Source organism: Eleginops maclovinus, chromosome 1 (assembly GCF_036324505.1).
Source record: "Eleginops maclovinus isolate JMC-PN-2008 ecotype Puerto Natales chromosome 1, JC_Emac_rtc_rv5, whole genome shotgun sequence".
Lineage (NCBI taxonomy): Eukaryota > Metazoa > Chordata > Actinopteri > Perciformes > Eleginopidae > Eleginops > Eleginops maclovinus.
Genome location: NC_086349.1, coordinates 1,558,837 through 1,579,712, shown reverse-complemented (window position 1 = coordinate 1,579,712; position 20,876 = coordinate 1,558,837). Strand labels below are relative to the sequence as shown.

The 20,876-nt window shown below is 43.1% G+C and overlaps 1 protein-coding gene across 1 annotated transcript in view; it reads left to right on the top strand.

The window, feature by feature from the left end:
* Positions 1-1,456: 1,456 nt before the first annotated feature.
* LOC134872010 (regulator of telomere elongation helicase 1-like) overlaps positions 1,457-20,876 on the top strand; it is a 32,233-nt gene continuing 12,813 nt past the window's right edge. Inside the window, 23 exon segments of the mRNA XM_063895073.1 lie at positions 1,457-1,466; positions 1,577-1,600; positions 1,603-1,645; positions 3,209-3,293; positions 7,492-7,557; positions 7,757-7,910; positions 8,014-8,052; positions 8,153-8,228; positions 9,691-9,788; positions 10,009-10,064; positions 10,558-10,629; positions 10,715-10,799; positions 12,733-12,865; positions 14,859-14,972; positions 15,933-15,973; positions 16,133-16,218; positions 16,344-16,421; positions 16,588-16,665; positions 17,352-17,498; positions 17,568-17,683; positions 19,046-19,169; positions 20,103-20,268; positions 20,360-20,517. Of these exon segments, the coding sequence (XP_063751143.1) occupies positions 1,457-1,466; positions 1,577-1,600; positions 1,603-1,645; positions 3,209-3,293; positions 7,492-7,557; positions 7,757-7,910; positions 8,014-8,052; positions 8,153-8,228; positions 9,691-9,788; positions 10,009-10,064; positions 10,558-10,629; positions 10,715-10,799; positions 12,733-12,865; positions 14,859-14,972; positions 15,933-15,973; positions 16,133-16,218; positions 16,344-16,421; positions 16,588-16,665; positions 17,352-17,498; positions 17,568-17,683; positions 19,046-19,169; positions 20,103-20,268; positions 20,360-20,517 (2,049 nt within the window).

Below are 20,876 nucleotides of genomic sequence, written 5' to 3'. Positions count from 1 at the left end.
CCCAAAGTTCCCCCGGGTTTGTGTTTTTTTTCCCCTCTTTCGGTTATTCAACACCCCAAAGAGCTGGGAATTTTGTGGGAATTTGGGTCTCTAATAAAATCAGAAGGACGATCTAAAAAGTCTTGCTTGGTCTGTAAAAAGAGCGAGAAAGGGCCCTTTCTCTTGGTTGTGTTTAATACTTTAGGGTTTAAAAAGCGTGGTTATGGCTCAAACCCCTTTTGCAGATTTCATGTGTTCCCTGCTTTGCTTTGTTTTTCAGGTCCATTTGGGGGAGCCAAAATTTCCCAAATCATGGTCTACTACAAAAACGTGGGAAAGGGGATGTGCAATATGCAAACTTGGTAGAGACTACTGCGTAGAGTCATGAACCAAAAAATGAAGTCCTGCGGCTTTGTACAGGTTATGTTTTAAACTAACTCGGGAACCCCCAAAGAAACCAGGTTGAGCGGCGTGTACATTCATCTTTCCCAAACCCCAAGATTAGTCTTCTTAAATGTCTGAAAGCCCTCCCCTACAGGGCCCCCGAAACCCCCGCTTGGGGGTGAATGAACTGCTTCACCAGACTGCTGACTGTTCCTTTTGACCAAAATAGATTTCTTGTTTGCCCATGCAAAATATAACAGTTTAAACGATCCCTTCATGGAGTTCTCTCCCCCCCCATGTAGCAAGTTTTGAAACGCGAAGCTCCCCACAGCTTTTTTAAAAAGCATTCAGCAAAAAACTGTGGGGTCTAAACAGGCAAAGTATTTTTGCCCAAAAAGGCTTATTAAAAGTGGAAAAAAAAATTGGTAAGGAGCCTCACATTTAAACAAGTGATTGGTCATTTTGGGAAATTGAAGGGAGTGATGAGGGTACAATGCTTCTGGAACGTACCATTGGTTGACCAATAACTAAGGGATTTTTACTTGGGTTTCCAGTTTCTCCGCGTAAAAGTTTCTTTTTTAATTAGATTTTTAAAAATTATTCACAAAGCATTTCATGCAAAATGAAACATTAGGTACCTAAAGAAGCATAAAAGTTAACAAATCCAAAAACAATAAAAATAAAACAAATAAAATAATGGATACAAATTAAATCTCAGGTGAAAATTTAAAATTTTCTTTCTTACCTCATGTTCCTTTTATTCTTTAAAGGTTTTTATACTTTTCCCCTTTTCCCCTCTTCCCAAAGATATGAACCTGGTTTTAATAGTGTTTTTTCATCCATGGATTTCATTTTATGGGTTTTCCCCTTGTGGTTTCTTTTGTTATATCTTTTAGCTTTTTTCCTTGAAAATTTTTTTAATAAAATTTCTATTTTTGTCTTTTGAAAAAGGTAGGGTCCTTTTGTTGTTGATTTCCCCCCGGGTTTTCCCCCCGTAACAGGGTTATTTGGTTTTTTTTAAGAAAATGCCAAAAAATTTGGACATTTTCTTTAAAATGTTTCCCAGAAGTCCCCGAAACTTCAGGCCGAATACATGACATGGGGTTGGTCTTAGGGCACCCCTTCTGTCCGTAAAGGGGTTCAGCATTTCAAAATGCTACTTTTTCCCCCCTTTTTTTTAGTCTTACTTTCCTTTTCTTTGCCTTTTGAGAAGAGCATGAGAAAGAGCTGGTGAATTCCGCCTGATGTGGGAAAACTTGGTCAAATTCGGCAACAAACAGAGGTGTGCTTCCCCAGGTTTTGGGTTTTTTTTTGCTAATGAATGTGTGCTTTTTAAGGATCATCAAAAACCCCTGATGCACGTTTTTTTTTTGTGTTTGGATTTTAGGACGCAACAATGTTTTGAAAAAATGCTAATTATCATCCGTTTTGTTTTTTTTAACCTTAAATAATTTGGAAAAGAAATTTTTAATTTTTTTGATCTCTGTAAAAAAATTTAAACCCTTTTTAAAAAAAAGTTTATCTTAGTTCAAAACCCAACCGCTGTTTGGGTTTTTTCAATATGATTTTCCCCCTCCCCCTGCGAAAATCCTTGTTTGAAAACTCATGCCCAAATTTTATCACAATACACTTATTAAGTTTCTCTGAGGCAGGTGATTCACTGGTAAAGGGGTTTTTGTTTTGAAAAACCTCTCTCATAATGTCGCCTTATTTTTATTGGCTCAAGAGGGAGAGCGGTTGTTAATTATTGGGTGGTAGTGTTTAACCACGTTTCCAGTCAGCCTTTAGTGTCCTTGGACGAATACTGAACCCTGCATTGTTCTAGAAGGGGACAAACCATGGTTTGGGGAAAAGTTGATGGCCTCCCCGTATGGCAGCTTGGATAGTGTCTTTAGTCCTTTTTTAGCATGAATGTAAAAAAAACATTGTTTGTGGCTGAAAAAGGGCATATAAACACATGAAAGAAACCAGGCGGTGACACCAAAAAAGAGTAAAACAAAGGCCCGGTTAGTCCTCGGGGGGCCCAACCCTAAACCCAAACCCGGGCAAAGAGAGCCCTAGGCTCTGGGCCAAAAAGTTTTTTTAAGGCAATGAAGAGTGAGTTTCTTTAAAAACGTGTTTTTTGGTGAGGTTGTGGGAAAAAAAAAAACACTTTTTTTTTCTTTCCGGCCAGGTTGCCCTATGTTAATCCGGCCCTTTACTGCCAACCCTTTATGTGCCCCTCCAAAACATTTAAAAGCCTTCTCAACTTCCGCACATTTTCCCCCAAAACCCACTTCCACTCCATCGGACACCAAATGCCGTGACAGGAACCTGATAGCAAAAAGTGTTGAATATTTAAGCAAAAGGAAAAAAAAAAAACTTTTTGTCCCGGAAGGGGGGGGGCCCCCTTTTTTCTTTTCAAGGGGGCCATGGGCCCTTTTTTTTTGGGAAAGGGGGGGAGGAAGGGGGGAACGATGAATAAAAAACCCAAATGATAACTTGAAATACATGTCCCAAAAAGTAGATTCAGAAAAAAATTCCCACTAGCTAGTTGTTGTGAGTAAGCTTAAAATGAAAGGACTAAATATATAAACTTTAGCGTAATTTGGAACGTTAGATAAAGAGCGTCTCCTTCCTGTCAGTGAATCATGTCAGCAGTAAGAGAGAGGTGGACGGGATCAATCAGAGAATCAGACACATTTATTTATGTGTTGCTTTTTTTTCAATGGGATGGATTAACAGTGATAATGCTGCTCTAGAAGCTCAGTTGAGTCATTATGTCCGCTGTAATGTTGACAGAAGTCCTAGGTATTACATGCAGTGTGTGTGCATTTCAGTTGAAAGTAGAACTTTTTTTTTGCAGGGTCTGTCCTTACTACCTGTCCCGGTCCCTGAAGCAGCAGGCAGACATTGTTTTCACGCCATACAACTACCTGCTGGATCCAAAGGTGAGCGTCTCACAGAACACACGTCAGAGGGCTGTAGCTGAAGGGACAGAGATTAATTTGTAGCATTCATGTAATTATACACTTCGAAAGCAGGGGCTGAGATAATGGAACAGAAACCCTGAGCCACGTTGAGACTTCTTTTTTATATTCAGTTGGGGTCAAAAGTTTACATCCACTTGTAAAGAATAAAGTATAAAGTGCATGGCACAGATGTGTCACTGCCGCGGTCAGGAAGAAAATGCAAGCTATCAGTTGCTACTGAGAGGAAACAGGACAGTAACCCCATACACACGTCAAAAAAGGAATGGCTAAATCAGCTAGATTTACGGTTTTAGAATGGCCTCCAAAAGTCCTCACTTAAACCCATGTGGACAGTGCTGAAGAAACAAGTCCATGTCAGAGAGCCAACAAAATTCAGCTGACCTGCACAGATTCTGTCTAAAGGGGGGTCAAAGATTCAACCAGAAGCTTGTGGATGGCTACCTAAAGCGCCTAATTGAGGTGAAAATGGCCAAAGGACATCCATCCATCCATCCATCTTTTCCGTCAGGGTCGCGGAGGTAACAGCTCCAGCAGAGAGCCCCAAACTTCTCTTTCCCTGGCCACATCAACCAGCTCTGACTGGGGGATTCCAAGACGCTCCCAGGCCAGCGAAGAGATATAATCCCTCCACCTGGTCCTAGGTCTACCCCTCGGTCTCTTCCCAGCTGGACGTGCCTGGAACACCTCCCTAGGGAGGCGCCCAGGTGGCATCCTCACTAGGTGCCCAAACGAGCTCAACTGGCTCCTTTCAACGCGAAGGAGCAGCGGTTCTACTCCGAGTCCCTCCCGGATGACTGAACTTCTCACCTTATCCCTAAGGGAGATGCCAGCCACCATGTGGAGAAATCCCATTTAGGCCGCTTGTATCCGCAATCTTGTTCTTTCGGTCATGACCCATCCTTCATGACCATAGGTGAGGGTAGGAACGAAGATGGCCCGGTAGACAGAGAGCTTTGCCTTCTGGCTCAGCTCTCTTTTCGTCACAACGGTGCGGTAAAGCGACTGCAGTACCGCTCCCGCTGCTCCGATTCTCCGGCCCATCTCACACTCCATTGTTCCCTCACTCGAGAACAAGACCCCGAGATACTTGAACTCCTTCACTTGGGGTAAGGCTTCATTCCCTACCTGGAGTGGACAGTACATCGGTTTCCTGCTGAGAACCATGGCCTCAGATTTGGAGGTGCTGATCCTCATCCCAGCCGCTTCACACTCGACCGCGAACCAATCCAGTGAGTGCTGAAGGTCACAGACCGATGAAGCCATTAGGACCACATCATCTGCAAAAAGCAGTGGTGCAATCCTTAGCCCACGAAACTGCAGACCCCCTCCCCCACGACTATGCCTCGAAATCCTGTCCATGAATATCACAAACAGGATTGGTGACAAAGCGCAGCCCTGGCGGAGGCCAACCCTCACTGGAAATCGGTCCGACGTGCTATCGAGGACCTGGACACAGCTCTCGCTTTGAGTACAGAGATTGGATGGCCCTGAGTAGAGACCCTCTCACCCCATACTCCCGCAGCACCTCCCACAGTATCTCCCTGGGAACCCGGTCACACGCCTTCTCCAAATCCACAAAGCACATGTAGACCGGATGAGCGTACTCCCAGGCCCCCTCCAGGATCCTTGCGAGAGTGAAAAGCTGGTCCGTCGTTCCACGACCAGGACGAAAACCGCATTTTTCCTCTTCAATCTGAGGTTCAACAATCGGCGGGACCCCCCTTTCCAGCACCTTAGAGTAATGTGATGCCTCTGTAATTGGCACAAACCCTCTGATCCCCCTTTTTAAAAAGAGGAACCACCACCCTGGTCTGCCACTCCTTCAGTACTGTTTCCGACTTCCACGCAATGTTGATGATACGTGTCAACCATGACAGTCCCTCAACACCCAGAGCCTTCAGCATTTCTGGGCGGATCTCATCCATCCCCTGGGCTTTGCCACTGTTGAGCTGTTTAACTACCTCAGTGACTTCCCCCCGTGATATTGGAATTGATCCCCCTTCATATTCCAGCTCCGCCTCTAACATAGAGGGCGGAGTTGTCAGATTCAGGAGTTCCTCAAAGTGTTCCTTCCACCGCCCTAACACCCTATCAGTTGAGGTCATCAGCGTTCCATCCTTACTGTACACAGCTTGGATGGTTCCCTGCTTCCCCCTCCTGAGGTGTTGGACGGTTTTCCAGAACAACTTTGGTGCCGACCGAAAGTCCTTCTCCATGGCTTCTCCAAACTTCTCCCACACCCGCTGCTTTGCCTCGGCCACGGCTTAGGCTGTTGCCCTTCGGGCCCGTCGGTACCTTGCAACTGCGTCAGGAGTACCCAGGGATAACATATCCCGGAAGGCCTCCTTCTTCAGTCGGACGGCTTCCCTGACCGCCCCTTGAGGCACCTAAGACCTTGAGACCACCGCTCCCCCCCCCGCAGCTTCGGCAATGGAGGCTTTGAACACCAACCACTCTGGTTCAATGTCCCCAGCCTCCACAGGGATGCCTGAAAAGCTCCGCCGGAGGTGTGAGTTGAAGGCCTCCTGGACTTGGGACTCCAGACGTTCCCAGTTCACCCGCACTACACGTTTGGTCTTACCAGGTTTGTCCAGAGGCTTCCCCCGCCACTCGACCCAACTCACCACCAGATGGTGATCAGTTGACAACTCCGCCCCTCTCTTCACCCGAGTGTCCAAAACATGCGGCCTCAGGTCCGATGATACGATAACAAAATCGATCATGGACCTTCTGCCTAAGGTGCTCTCGTACCACGTACACTTATGAGCATCCTTATGTTCGAACATGGTGTTTGTTATGGCCAATCCATGACTAGCATAGAAGTCCAGTAACAAACCACCACTCCGGTTCAGATCAGGGGGGCCGTTCCTCCCAATCACGCCCCTCCAAGTGTCTCCATCATTGCCCACGTGTGCGTTGAAGTCTCCCAGCAAGACTAAAGAGTCCCCTTCAGGAGCCCCATACAGGACTTCTTTCAGGGTCTCCAAGAAGGCCGAATACTCTGAACTGCTGTTTGGTGCATAAGCACACACAACAGTCAGAGTTTTCCCCCCCATGACCCGCAGGCGTAGGGAGGCGACCCTCTCGTCCACTGGGGTAAACTCCAACAAAGCGGCACTCAACCGGGGGCTTGTGAGTATCCCCACACCCGCTCGGCGCCTTACTCCTTGGGCAACTCCGGAGAAGAATAGAGTCCAACCCTTATCAAGAAGTAAGGTTCCAGATCCGATGCTGTGCGTAGAGGTGAGCCCCACCAGATCCAACTGGTAACGCTCCACCTCCCGCACAAGCTCCGGCTCCTTCCCCCTCAGAGAGGTGACATTCCACGTCCCCAAAGCCAGCTTCTGTCGCCTGAGTCTGGTCCGTCGAGACCCTCTGCTTTCACTGCTACCCTTCTGGCAGCGCATCCGACCCCATCGCTGTTTCCCGTAGGTGGTGGGCCCGCGAGACGGGAAAGCGGAGGTGTTGCCCATGTTGACTTTCGGGCTGTGCCCGGCCGGGCTCCGTGGCAAGCCCGGCCACCAGACGCTCGCTGACGAGTCCTCCTTCTGGGCCTGGCTCCAGAAGGGGACCCCGGGCTTCCTCCGGGCCGGGTATCCTCGCTTTCAAGTTTGTTTTTCATGAGGTCTTTTGAACCAATCTTAGTCTGGCCCCTTACCTGAGACCAATTTGCCATGGGAGACCCTACCAGGAACACAAGGTTCCAGACAACACAGCCCCCAGGTTCATCGGGGCACACAAACCTCTCCACCACGATAAGGTGCTGGTTCTTGGAAAGGACATGTAACCAAATATTTGTATGCTGTATGTATATTTTTGAACCATCAGATTTGATCACATTTTCAGAAGACCCATAATAAATGAAAGAACAAAGAAGTATGTACTCCTATCACTCTATCACAGAAAAATAAGTGTGGTAGACATTTTTGGGAATTCAAGACTGCCATGACATACATGTTCTTTAAAAGTTTATGTTAACTTTTGACCACAACGGTACCTGATGAACACAAACAGAAATGTTGTTGTGCAGAATAAACCAAACTCTGCACTTCTTTTCTATCATCCAATCATCCTGTCCTTTGCTGCTTTGTAGCCGCTCCAAAATATAATCAGTGAAACCTTGTAGATGCTGGTGTTCTCTCCCTTTGATCCACAGAGCCGCAGAGCACACAACATCGAGCTGAACGGAGCTGTGGTGATCTTTGATGAAGCTCACAACGTGGTGAGACGTGTGTGTGCAGCCTGCTGTCAGAGCCCCCCTCCCCCCCAGATAACGGCACAGACATTCTTCTAGATGGAACATTTAGTTTTATTTGACTGAGTGTTGCATACTTGATCTAGGATCATGAAGAACCTGGTCTTGCTGGAGCCCAGTCACTGGATCAGAACAGGACACCAGATTGTGTTTGTGTTGTCTGCAGGAGAAGACGTGTGAGGAATCTACTTCCTTTGACCTGACACCTTATGACGTGGCCTCAGCCATTACTGCTGTGGACCGGCTGCTGGCGGAGCAGGCTAAAGAGGCTAGTCATGGAGACACTGTCAGTGACTTCAATGTGGAGTCCCTCAACTCTGGTCCGTTTCATTTGTGCCCCCCACTGAGGCTGCACACATTCATATGTTAACAAATCCATCCCTGCAGTATATGTTCTCACAGAGGGATATCTTTTTGTTTCAGGTTTAAAATTGGAATTAGCCACCATTGCTAAAATTAAACGTAAGTTAAATGAAGTTACCACATCATCTCATGCACTGCATTTGGCTCTTCGTCAGTGCTCTGTGGGGTTTCTACTGACGACTTCTGTCTGCTCCGACAGAGATACTGCTGGATCTGGAAACCGCCATCGATTCCTATGATGTTCCAAATGAAACAGGCATCACAAAACCTGGAATGTAAGTGAAGGTGTGAAGGAGAGTAAGCATCAGTCCGTCTATGTTGTCCTTCTTCCAAAACAAAAGTTGTTTACGGCTTAGGTTCTCCGTCCTCATGGTGTAGCTGGCTGCTAACAGGTCCTCAGTTATGATGTCAAATAGGACCTGAAGTTAAAAATGCTATATTTTAAATCTCCTAACTAGAAAAAGAATTCATTGTTTTTAAATGTTTATAAAATTCAGTGGTATTTAGTAACTTAGTAAATTCAAGTACTGTACTTAAGTACCATTTTCTGCTACTGTGTACTTCTACTCCACTACATGTATTTAACAGATGTATTACTAGTTACTTTATAAATTGTGCTTTATACATACAATAATTTAGGTGAAACCATCCAATATTACTTTTTAGTAACTAAACCCATTAATGGGTGCACAACTGGCAGCAATTTTGCTGTTTTTTGTTCAAAATATGTAACAGTTCCAGCTTCTTAAATGTAAAGAATGTCTTATTTTACTTTAAAATATATTACAAAATACTTAAAGGTTTTAGTATTTGCTGCAATGACTCAACTGTATTTATTTAATCCCTTTAGTAACTTTACAGATCTGGATGAATGATGAGTAAATCCAGCAGCTACCCTGCAGTATACAAAGCCATTAGAACTAGCTGCACCTTTACCAGCTCTGAGAACCCTTTAATGATCAATCATTATAAAACATATCAGAGATATTATTCTGAAATGGACCAATCAAACAATGACTACTTTTACTGGCGCTACTTTAAGTACATTTAGAGGAGAGTACTTTCTACTTTCACTGGAGGAACATTTAGAGTATTCCTACACTCAGCTACTTCTACTTTTACTCAAGTACAAGATCTAAGTACTTCTACTTTTACTCAAGTACAAGACCTGAGTACTTCTACTTTACTCAAGTACAAGATCTGAGTACTTCTACTTTTACTCAAGTTCAAGATCTGAGTACTTCTACTTTTACTCAAGTACTAGATCTGAGTACTTCTACTTTTACTCAAGTACTAGATCTGAATACTTCTACTTTTACTCAAGTACAAGATCTGAGTACTTCTACTTTTACTGTCGCTACTTTAAGTACATTTTGATGAGAATACTTTGTAATTTTACTTGAGGAACATTTTGAATGCAGTACTTACAAGATCTGAGTACTTCTCCCACCTATAATAAAATGTATAAAAGCTTCAGTTATCTCAAGTTCCTCTGTGGGGGGGTTGAGATATTGACATATTTCTACACAAGAGACACTGCTGGTTCTCGAACTAGCCTCACCACGGAGAGCCTGGTGCTTCAGGGAGCAGCTGCAGTTCATCAAACCTCGAGGTTAACTCCTGTCGATGGAATCACAATCAACAAAAACCGATCGTTGCAAAGAGACTCCTGTCGATGTCTTCCTTTTGACTAGTCTGAGTGGAATCTGGATTTGAATGAAGTGTCCTCTGTCTCAGCTTCATCTATGAGCTGCTGGAGAGAGCCCACCTGACCTACGGCACCAAGACGGCTGTGCAGGAAGCCCTGGAGCAGATCACTGGATACCTAGCAGGACGTCAGTATGGCTTCATCGCTTACTATTGTTGAACACATGAAACTTGTTGCGTTCCATTTTGAAGATGTTTCATTCCCATTCACACAGAAGTAGGAATTGAATAGACCTTCAGCTGTATATCTATATATATCTATATATCACACTCCCTGTTTCTGTGACGAGGCTAAATGAAATGTGTATTCAATTATATCACGAACAAAGGGTTGTCTTTTCTCCTCAGAGCCAGGGGTGTTTGTGAACACAAGTGGACTGCAGCAGCTGACTAATATCATACAGGTGAGCTACATGGGGAAGTTAAAGTAAACGTTTCTAGAATCAGAGGGAGATGTTTAGATGTATCAGTCTCATGTCTGTGTGAAAAATTGAGTTAAGATGAGGTTAGCCTAGCTTAGCATAAATACTTAAACCACAGGAAATTCAACTTAGTGTTTCAACAATTCTGAGGCTCACTGACAAGCATGTCTCTGTCTGATCTGGACACAAAGAAACATGGGACAGTTTGTGGTTAAAGGGGGGATTTTGTTCGTCCATTTTGAGCTTCCTGTAGTGTTGTCACCATAACGAGATTGTCAGGTTTTGTATTGTGGTTGACTCTGGGAAGAGCTGCACTTAAGCTGGACTCTGTACACATTTATCACGTGATCAGATTACGTTGGATTTTTTCGCGATTTTTTGTTGTTGTTGCATAATTCACTAAAATAATCGTACCAAAGAGATGGAACACAGGATTACTTTACTGCAGCAGCAACTGTGTATTCCTCTCTTGTAGCTGGTGTTCTGTGGGGAACCATCAGAAACAGAAAGACAGCTGAAGATGGAGACCAACACGGCTCATTTTAAGGTGAGGACGTTCATCCGAAGGATCCCCTCACATGTGTTAGTTATACACAGTGATGTCCGCCCTCATATCTGTGTGTTTGGCTCAGGTTCATATCCATCGAGACACCAGCCATCAGAAGAAAAACCAGAGCGCGGACATCTGGGCCTCATCTGCATCATCCAAGAAACAAGGTTGTTGGTTTTTTCATCTTTTATTGAACAACAATTCCAGTACATCATAAACAACAGTGTTCATTACATTAAGTGGTCCTTCAGGAATGAAGGTGTTTATATTTGTGTAAATTGTTCGGCTTTTTTACTTTTGCACAGTTTAATAAAAATGTTGTATTTCATGTCATTAAAAAAAAGCATACATACAGTGGGGCAAAAAAGTATTTAGTCAGCCACCAATTGTGCAAGTTCTCCCATTTAAAAAGATGAGAGAGGCCTGTAATTTTCATCATAGGTATACTTCAACTATGAGAGACAGAATGAGGAAAATAAATCCAGAAAATCACATTGTAGGATTTTTAAAGAATTTATTTCAAATTATTGTGGAAAATAAGTATTTGGTCAATAACAAAAGTTCATCTCAATACTTTGTTATATACCCTTTGTTGGCAATGACAGAGGTCAAACGTTTTCTGTAAGTCTTCACAAGGTTTTCACACACTATTGCTGGTATTTTGGCCCATTCCTCCATGCAGATCTCCTCTAAAGCAGTGATGTTTTGGGGCTGTCGCTGGGCAACACGGACTTTCAACTCCCTCCAAAGATTTTCTATGGGGTTGAGATCTGGAGACTGGCTAGGCCACTCCAGGACCTTGAAATGCTTCTTAGGGCCACTCCAGGCCACTCCTTCGTTGCCCTGGCGGTGTGTTTGGGATCATTGTCATGCTGAAAGACCCAGCCACGCTTCATCTTCAGTTCCCTTGCTGATGGAAGGAGGTTTTCACTCAAAATCTCACGATACATGGCCCCATTCATTCTTTCCTTTACACGGATCAGTCGTCCTGGTCCCTTTGCAGAAAAACAGCGCCAAAGCATGATGTGTCCACCCCCATGCTTCACAGTAGGTATGGTGTTCTTTGGATGCAACTCTGCATTCTTTCTCCTCCAAACACCACGAGTTGAGTTTTTACCAAAAAGTTCTATTTTGGTTTCATCTGACCATATGACATTCTCCCAATCCTCTTCTGGATCATCCAAATGCCCTCTAGCAAACTTCAGACGGGCCTGGACATGTACTGGCTTAAGCAGGGGGACACGTCTGGAACTGCAGGATTTAAGTCCCTGGCGGCGTAGTGTGTTACTGATGGTAGCCTCTGTTACTTTGGTCCCAGCTCTCTGCAGGTCATTCACTAGGTCCCCCCGTGTGGTTCTGGGATTTTTGCTCACCGTTCTTGTGATCATTTTGACCCCACGGGGTGAGATCTTGCGTGGAGCCCCAGATGGAGGGAGATTAGCAGTGGTCTTGTATGTCTTCCATTTTCTAATAATTGCTCCCACAGGTGATTTCTTCACACCAAGCTGCTTACCTATTGCAGATTCAGTTTTCCCAGCCTGGTGCAGGTCTACAATTTAGTCTCTGGTCTCTTTTGACAGCTCTTTGGTCTTGGCCATAGTGGAGTTTGGAGTATGACTGTTTGAGGTTGTGGACAGGTATCTTTTATACTGATAACGAGTTCAAAAAGGTGCCATTAATACAGGTAACGAGTGGAGGACAGAGGAGCCTCTTAAAGAAGAAGTTACAGGTCTGTGAGAGCCAGAAATCTTGCTTGTTTGTAGGTGACCAAATACTTATTTTACCGAGGAATTTACCAATTAATTCATTAAAAATCCTACAATGTGATTTCCTGGAGAACTTGCACAATTGGTGGCTGACTAAATACTTTTTTGCCCCACTGTACATACTGGGGACATTTTGAGAAAGCCACATTTGTGTATGACATATTTAGCTAAAAATAATCAAATTATTAATTCAAAATTTCAAAGAAACAAGGTAATAAAACACCCTCAATAATTGCCATGGAATTATGTAATTATGTATCGTTTGTCTGTTGCTCGATTATCTGCCGATCCTCTGTGTAAATGTCTAATAAAGGTGTTTCTCTGCGCCTTGTAGGCAACATCTTGAGTTACTGGTGCTTCTCTCCGGGCTTCAGCATGCAGAGCCTGGTGGATCAAGGAGTCCGCTGCATCATTCTGACCAGCGGCACCCTCTCCCCCCTGTCCTCCTTCACCTCTGAGATGAGGATGTAAGTACCTGTTGCTCCTCAAAGTATCCAGATGCTTCACTTGAGTAAAAGTACCAGCACATTATTGTCAAAATACTTAGATACCAGTGAAAGTCCTGCATTTAAAATCTTACTTAAAAAAAGGTATTAAGATTAAGATGGACCTTCATGGATCCCCATAAGAGGAATTCAGTTTTCCACTCTGTTTTCTATACATGCACATGCAGTTGCCAAGTTACATACAGTACAGTTACATACAATACACACACAGTTAGATGCGCACATGCCTTTTGAGAGGATCCAGAGCGGGGAAGCAGCCCGTCTAGCTGGCGCCAGGGAGCAGTTGGGGGTTCGGTGCCTTGCTCAAGGGCACCTTGGCCGTGGCCCAGGAGGTGAACTGGCTCCTCACCAGTACCAGTCCACACTCCCTATTTATTGGTCCGATTGGGAACCGGCGACCGTTCGGTCCAGAGTCCAAGTCCCTACAGACTGAACCACTGCCGCCCCCGATATTATCAGCTAAATGTAATTAATGTATAGAAAGTATGAGTAATCTTTGGGCAGAAAAATATTTTAGTGTGTTTATTATTACATTTATATATGTGACATTTCCAGATAATATTGTTGCATCAAGTAGCATTTTACTGTGGTGGACAAATAAAGTTCTGATGGACTTTCTAAGTATTTAAATAATTTGACTCTTCTGTGACCAGAGTAAAACTACATTTGCTCCTTTTTAAATGTGTAGATGCATAAAGTAGGGTTGAACGATTAATTGCATTTGCGATAATATCGCGATATGACAAAACAAGATTTTCCAACCGCAAAGGCGAAGAATCGCAGCCCACAATGACCTCTGGCTCGTCAGAAGAGTGCACGGCTGGAAGTTTGGTACCAAAGAGGGGCGGCACGTCAGTTGTGTGGAATTATTTTGGCTTTAAAAAGGAAGATGCTGCGCAACGTCAGGTATTGTGCAGAACGTGCCTCGCTACTGTTGCTACCTCACGAGGTTCACGATTGTAATCACGATTGATTTATTGCTTGTGTTTGTTGAAAAATACATGAGAAGAGGACCTTGAAAAAATAATCGCATATTAAATCGCAATATTGAGGAAAAAAATCGCAATTACATTATTTTCCAAAATCGTTCAGCCCTAGCATAAAGTGGCACTAGCTGGAAATACTCAATTTAAGAACCTTAAGTACCTCAAAATGGTAAGTTGAGTAAATGTACTTTTCCCACCTTGGCATTTTACCCACAGTGGTGCATGATGGGCCCTACCACTGACTTTCGAGGTCGCATTAACAAGGTACTTCCGTATTTTGGATAATTATTGTATTTTATTTATTATAAATCGAAACGCCTTAAATAAAAGTAATCACGGAAGTTTCTCTCCAGCACTTTAAATCAAACCCTAGATATGTTTTGTTGATGTTATCATCAGGTAAAAGGAAATATATACTTTATTAATCCCAAATTGAAAAATCAGAATCCAGTTAATTGCCAGATACGTTTCACATAAAAGTAATTTGATTTGGTGTCCGTGGTTCAAACATAAACAATCTAAGAAAATAAGTTGTAAGGGTAGGTCAAAAACATAAACGACAAACAAAAAAAAACATAAACACTCAGGACATAAAAATCTGCAATATATGGCAGACTGAGTGGGTTGTATTTTTAAGTGGAGGGCTGTGCAGACATGCACTCAGAGCTGAGCATGAACACGGCTCACAGGATTCAGAAAGAGAAAAGAACAAGATGTTGTTCACATGAGGTGCATCATGTTTGTGGGGGGGATAAAGGGACACTGTCAGTGGGGGTCCCGGGCCTTGTTGATGAGGCCGGTAGCAGAGGGGAAGAAGCTGTTCAGGTGGAGGGAGGTTCTGGTCCGGGTGGAGCGCAGCCTCCTGCCAGAGGCGAGCGGGGTCAACAGTTTGTGTCCAGGGTGGAGGGGTTTAATTTACAGGTATACACTGGTCTTGATCCCTAAGTGTTTGGTTCTTGGTGGTGTAGAAAGTTCCCGGTGAGTCTGGAGAACAGTCATGTGATCGAGCGGGACCAGATCTTTGTCAGCATTATCGAGCGCGGGCCGGATGGAGAGCAGCTGAGTTCAGCGTTTGCCAGAAGGTTCGTATTCTGTTCTACAGATAAGCCTCACACTTTTAGTCCCATCAACAAGCACAGCTGCAGAATCTGTGTTTGTCTGCTCAGGTACAAGTGAAGTCGCATAGTGCACAAGATCCTAATTTATTGGGCACAAGTCATTTTAAAGTTTGATATTTATTACAATACAAGTCCACCATACACATTTCTTCCCTTTTTTTCCCATTCTAAACCTTTATTACGTAACTATTACCTAACATAACCCATCTCTTCATACGCCGACCATATCTCATGTCTGCAATAAACTGTATTTCATTTTAACTCGCTACATTATTTAAATGTACGTTCTGTTCTTGTATATCTTATTCTATTTACATGTATATAGACTCCTGCATTGACTTGGTCACTAACAACATTCTCTGTATAGTTTCGCTTATTGTCATTATTTATTTTCCTCACATTTAAATAGTTCACTTCATCTGCATGACTTGCACATTGGTCTGCAACAAAATCTGCACTATTCTCTTCTACTCTATATATATATTTATTTATATATATATATATATATATATACATTTATATATTTTTTAATATATATAAATATATATATACTGCCCCGGAAAAAATTAAGAGACCACTTCAGCATTATCAGTTTCCGTTGTTTTATTTTTATAGACCTCTTTTAAATTAAATTTTTTTTTTAATTTTTTTTATTGTATTCTATAAACTCCTGACAATTTTTCTCTGTGTTGGAATTCAACAGACACTGGAATGGCTGCCATACATGTAGAGATAAAGATTTAAGAAAAAATTGGAGTGGTCTCTTCATTTTTTACACGCCTGTATATGAAAATAAAGCTTTGTATCTGTGACAGAAAATCCAGTTTTTATTTTAAGTTTTTAACTCCTGTGACTAATTTTACTCTACTTCTTGTTGTGACAATGTGACCTAAATTAAATGAGTTCTCTTTTATTCCATGACAGATTTGTTCCTGAAAACATGTCATCTTTGGGGAGAACAGTTGGTAAGATAAAGCAATATAGGCAACATTTATTTAGCACCATCAGTGTTTGCATATCACTAAATAGTACATATTATTTTATAATTAGTAATACCAATCCCATCATTTTTACCTGTGCCTGTAGTATGGGATTCGTCATCCTCAAATGTGTTCTCTCCTCAGCTAACCTGAGCCGGGTGGTTCCTCATGGCCTGCTGGTGTTCTTTCCCTCCTTCTCTGTGATGGAAAAGACCCTGGACTCCTGGAGAGTATGTCAGAACACTCCTCTCACTGTTATCTTGATGTTGATTTAATTCTTAGAGCAGAAATTAGTGTTGCCTTGTAAGATCATGTTCAGTATTGTTCCCCCCCCACCCCACCCACCCCCCTCCAGGCTAACGGACATGCAGATCGCATTGAGACTGTAAAGCCCATGTTTGTTGAACCTAAAGGAAAGGGCACCTTTAATGAGGTGAGTGTGCTTTCATTAAACATCCAGAAGCAGAAATTCTCTCTGGAGTGTTCCTAGGGTTCCTCAGAGAGACCTGGAAGGAGCAGCAACTTCTCCTGGGCTGGTCCTGCTGTGATTAAAGGTCTGACAGTGTGAGCGCTCATCTCTTCTCTCCTTCTGTTCTCAGGTTATTGAAGGATATTACAACAAAGTCAATGATCCATCATCCAAAGGGGGAAGCTTTTTCGCTGTGTGTCGAGGGAAGGTGAGGCCGCTGAGAGCTGGAAAAGTTCTGAAAGGATTTGAAAAATACAGTTTTAGTCTTCTAAAGGTCATACAGAGCATTCAGATAAATGGACATTATTCATAAGTACAGTGTTTATTGCCTTTAGATGTATAATGGGTACTTGTATATCGTAACCATAGCCTATGGTATTCAGCTGCACGTGTGATTGACACAAAACGTCATTAAACCTCTCTGGGAGTCGCCCTCCACCTCCATTTCCAAGCTTTGTTGATTGACAGTCATCACAGCTAATGGGGATAGCCCTCTCCTGCTTCACTGGATAAGTTTTCTGTTTGCCAGCTCATAGAGTCCTGTTGTGAGCCCTGAAATGTTGAGTACCACAAAGTTTGATGTTAGAAATGTATAATAGGGGTCCCAGCGCATAGAAACTGCTAGATGCTAACTTGCATATGTCGGGCTATTTGCACAATAAGCATCATTTTGGATATTATGCTATAATTAGCATTTTAGTTTATGTTGACAATATTTACAACAACATTTCTGTGTTCACAGTGCTGGCTATGAGACTTATAAAAGTTTTAGAAGGGCAACTGTCAATCAAATGAGGGACATTGTCTCAATATGTGTGGACAAATGACAAACTGCTGTGTAGGACTGGAGGTCACCCTACTCAGACCATGTCTGTAAATGTTTTCCTGTGACAGGCGAGTGAGGGTCTGGACTTTGCAGACACCTTTGGTCGGGGTGTGATCATCACTGGCCTTCCTTTCCCCCCGAGGATGGACCCTCGAGTCGTCCTGAAGATGCAGTTCCTGGATGAGATGTGTCGGAAGAAAGCTCCTGGGATGAAGGTGAGTTTCAGTGAAGAGGCTTCATGTTGTTGTAGTGCCTCAATCTTACTGTATGTGTGTTTGTCACAGTACCTGTCTGGGCAGGAGTGGTACAGCCAGCAGGCTTTCAGAGCTGTGAACCAGGCCATCGGCAGAGTCATTCGCCACAAGGAGGACTACGGAGCCATCCTGCTGTGTGATCAGAGGTCAGACATCATGCACACTCACTCAGCAGATTCAAAGACCTGAAACATGAAGTTAGTTGATCGTTCAAAAGAAAATACATCTGAAAATCAAGAAATCTTTAAGTAAAAATGCCAAACATTCACTAGTTCCCACTCTCAGTTGTGAGGGTTTCCTGCTCCCTGTTCCACGCAGAGCACACTACAGCTTTTGGTTGTGCGCTGTTGGTCGGACCCAAACAAAGGGTCAACAGATTCTGCCAAAAATAAGCACATAATTTGCAATAATGGAATAATCACTACGACACCACTGGTGGGCAATATGTCATTAGATTTTATTTTCTTGGAATAACTTTTTATTTTATTTTAGGTGCATGCCCTTTATCTAATAGTGTTTTATTTGTTGTGTCTATCTTCACTGTTGCTGTAACAATGTAAATGTCCCCTATGTGGGATGAATAAAGGAATTCTTATTCTTATTCTGAAGCAACATAAAAGAACCAAATGTTATTTATATAGCCAGTATTATTGGGGGGAGCATAGGATCATCAATTTCCTGACCTGATATTTTGATCAACATTCTTTTTGGATATTTGGCATGGCAGACACTGTCTAGTTATTGTATATATAAATATATTTTTATAAATATATTTATTGAATTTTCAAAGGGAAACACAATCAAGAAGGAGCATGATACCAATATGTACCCTTTTTTTCCACTTATCCCAAACACAGATATACATGAATTAATTAGTTAGGTAAATAAATCCCAAAATCAATCAATTATATAAATAAAATTACTAAGATGTAATATATGGAAATGTGCCTTAAAATCGCCGTCCATTCTAGTCTGTATAGACCACTTCTATTGGATATATATTGAATTATAAAGCAATCAAAAACATATCCTGAGCCCCAAAAACGCGTTGAACAAAATCTTGATTTATTGAAAATGATCAACTTCATATAACGTGCATAAACAAATAATCTGAATAATACAGCTATGACAAGGTTACAAAACTAAACTAAAATACAGGGATCCTCTCTTCCACACAGATGATCAGGTGATTATACTCACTATGAGTGCAGCCCATAACCATGTCACCTATCCAACCCACAGTCCTACACTCACTTTGAATGAGAAGCAGGGTGCCTGTTGGCCTTCCAGTAAACAGACAAACCCCATAACTGTGACGCTCTTGGTTCATGACAGAGGTGTAAACACTGAAATAAATCATCGCTGACTTCTATTCAGCTGCTTCACTTTCACAATCCTGGTTTGGACACCTCCCAGAGACATTTAGTAGAAATCCTATAGCTGGATTGTAACTAACCCCAGGTTTGGTGTGAAGAACATGATACAGGATAACTTGACTCTCCCCACAGGTTTAAAAACTCTAATGCCAGGGCCCAGCTTCCATCCTGGGTCCGGCCTTATGTGCGTCTGTACAGCAGCTTTGGGAATGTGATCCGAGACCTGTCCCAGTTCTTCAGGGTGGCCCAGAAACTGGTAGGTCTCTCAGTCCTCAGTTAACAAGAATGCTACCATTGCATTGACTGTTTGTTGCTCTTGATTTTAAAAGCTTTGTGATGGGACTGCAGTACACTGTAGCTCAGAAACAATATGTACTTTGAAATATATATTCAGAACAAATGAAGGCAAAGTACGTATCCAGAAATCAGGATGTAGTCAGAAAAATCCTCAAATCCATGTCCAGCTCGTGTCCCTCTCTCCGGTCCTGCTGCAGGAAAAGAGTCACGTCTTACTACTGCAGCTCTTTAAATTCTGTTGCTATAGCGACCACAGTGAAAATCCATTAGCTCCCGCGGCATTTTTCTTTTGATGGATTATAAACCACTGCAACAGGAGACTACAGTATTTAAAGTAGCTCAACAGTGTATGGAAAACAGCATTTAACACACAGACCGAGAAGTATTGACTGAAGCTTAATGGACTACATTATTATTACAACCAGTGACATCATACTAGTAGGAGAAGAATGGATTTCAATTTGGATGCACAAAATATCAACAAACTTCTGAGAGGGAAAGAGAGGGTGGAGCAGCAGGTGGAGATGTAGTTTTGTATAGTTGTAAAGTTTAAAGAACTTGCACAATTATGGCTCCTTTGCTCTTACAAATTCTGTTCAGAGACATAAACGCACACAAACATGCCCACCCCCCCAGCTCGTTCTTTGCTCATCTTTCAACTCTACCTTCCTTTGGGTCTCAATAATACACCTGTAAAGTTGTGTGACTGCGTCTTGTATGTTTGCAAAGCTGTCACACTCCAAGATGTGTCACACAAAAACATACTGACCCACAGATTCACATGGGGAGAGCAGTCGTGGCTGTAAATAGACTCCTCCCTTCTGCCACTGTGCGTATTGAGTTGAGTCCACTTTAGTTTGTCAGCTTGTACTGACGGTCTGTGTTGTGCCAGAGGCCTGTGGCAGAGAAGAAGGGTGCCGCAGAGAGCTGTGAGGCAGTGTGTTCATCAGACCTTCCGTCCTCCTGCGCCACTTCCTGCTCACCATCCCAAAGCTCCATGACCCAGAAGGCCAAGATGCTGGACGCCCACCTCCCCAGCCTGAAGAGGAGGCGACTGAGTGAGTACAGAGATAAGGGCATAGCTGCCTGAAACCCTCAGAGGAAGGCTACATCTTTCACGGACCCAATGCTCCTCTGCTCTCTGATCAGATGACCAGTCTGGAGCCTCTGGGATGGCCAGGATCTGTGTGGAGTATGAGTGTGAGCTGCAGGAGAGTCAGAGGAAGCCCGCCAACCTGCTGGATGCTCTGGAGCGGGGGGACCACCACAGTGGAGAGGACGAGGATGCTACTGTGGGAGAGGAGAAGGTGATGTAACCTGAGCTACAGAACACATGATGTTCAGAGAGCAGGAGCAGAGGTCTGTGTGCAGAACTGATTAGATTAAGGGTTGGTGCTGACCTGGGATAAATGAGGTTTAACTTCATGTTGTTATTTGTCTTTAGATGTATGGTGCATCTCAGGTGATCTTACAGAGTAGAAAAAGTAATGTTACTAGTAGGGTAACTTAATTGTTTTCAGCAGTGAGTCATTTAGCAAAGTACTTTATACCATTCTACTGTAATAGCCCGTGTGTGAAGTGGGTCAGCATGGTGCTCCGTGACGTGTGATCTGCAATGAAACATTTCTCCATGAGGAATATGCTCACTTGTTGAAATAATCTTTTT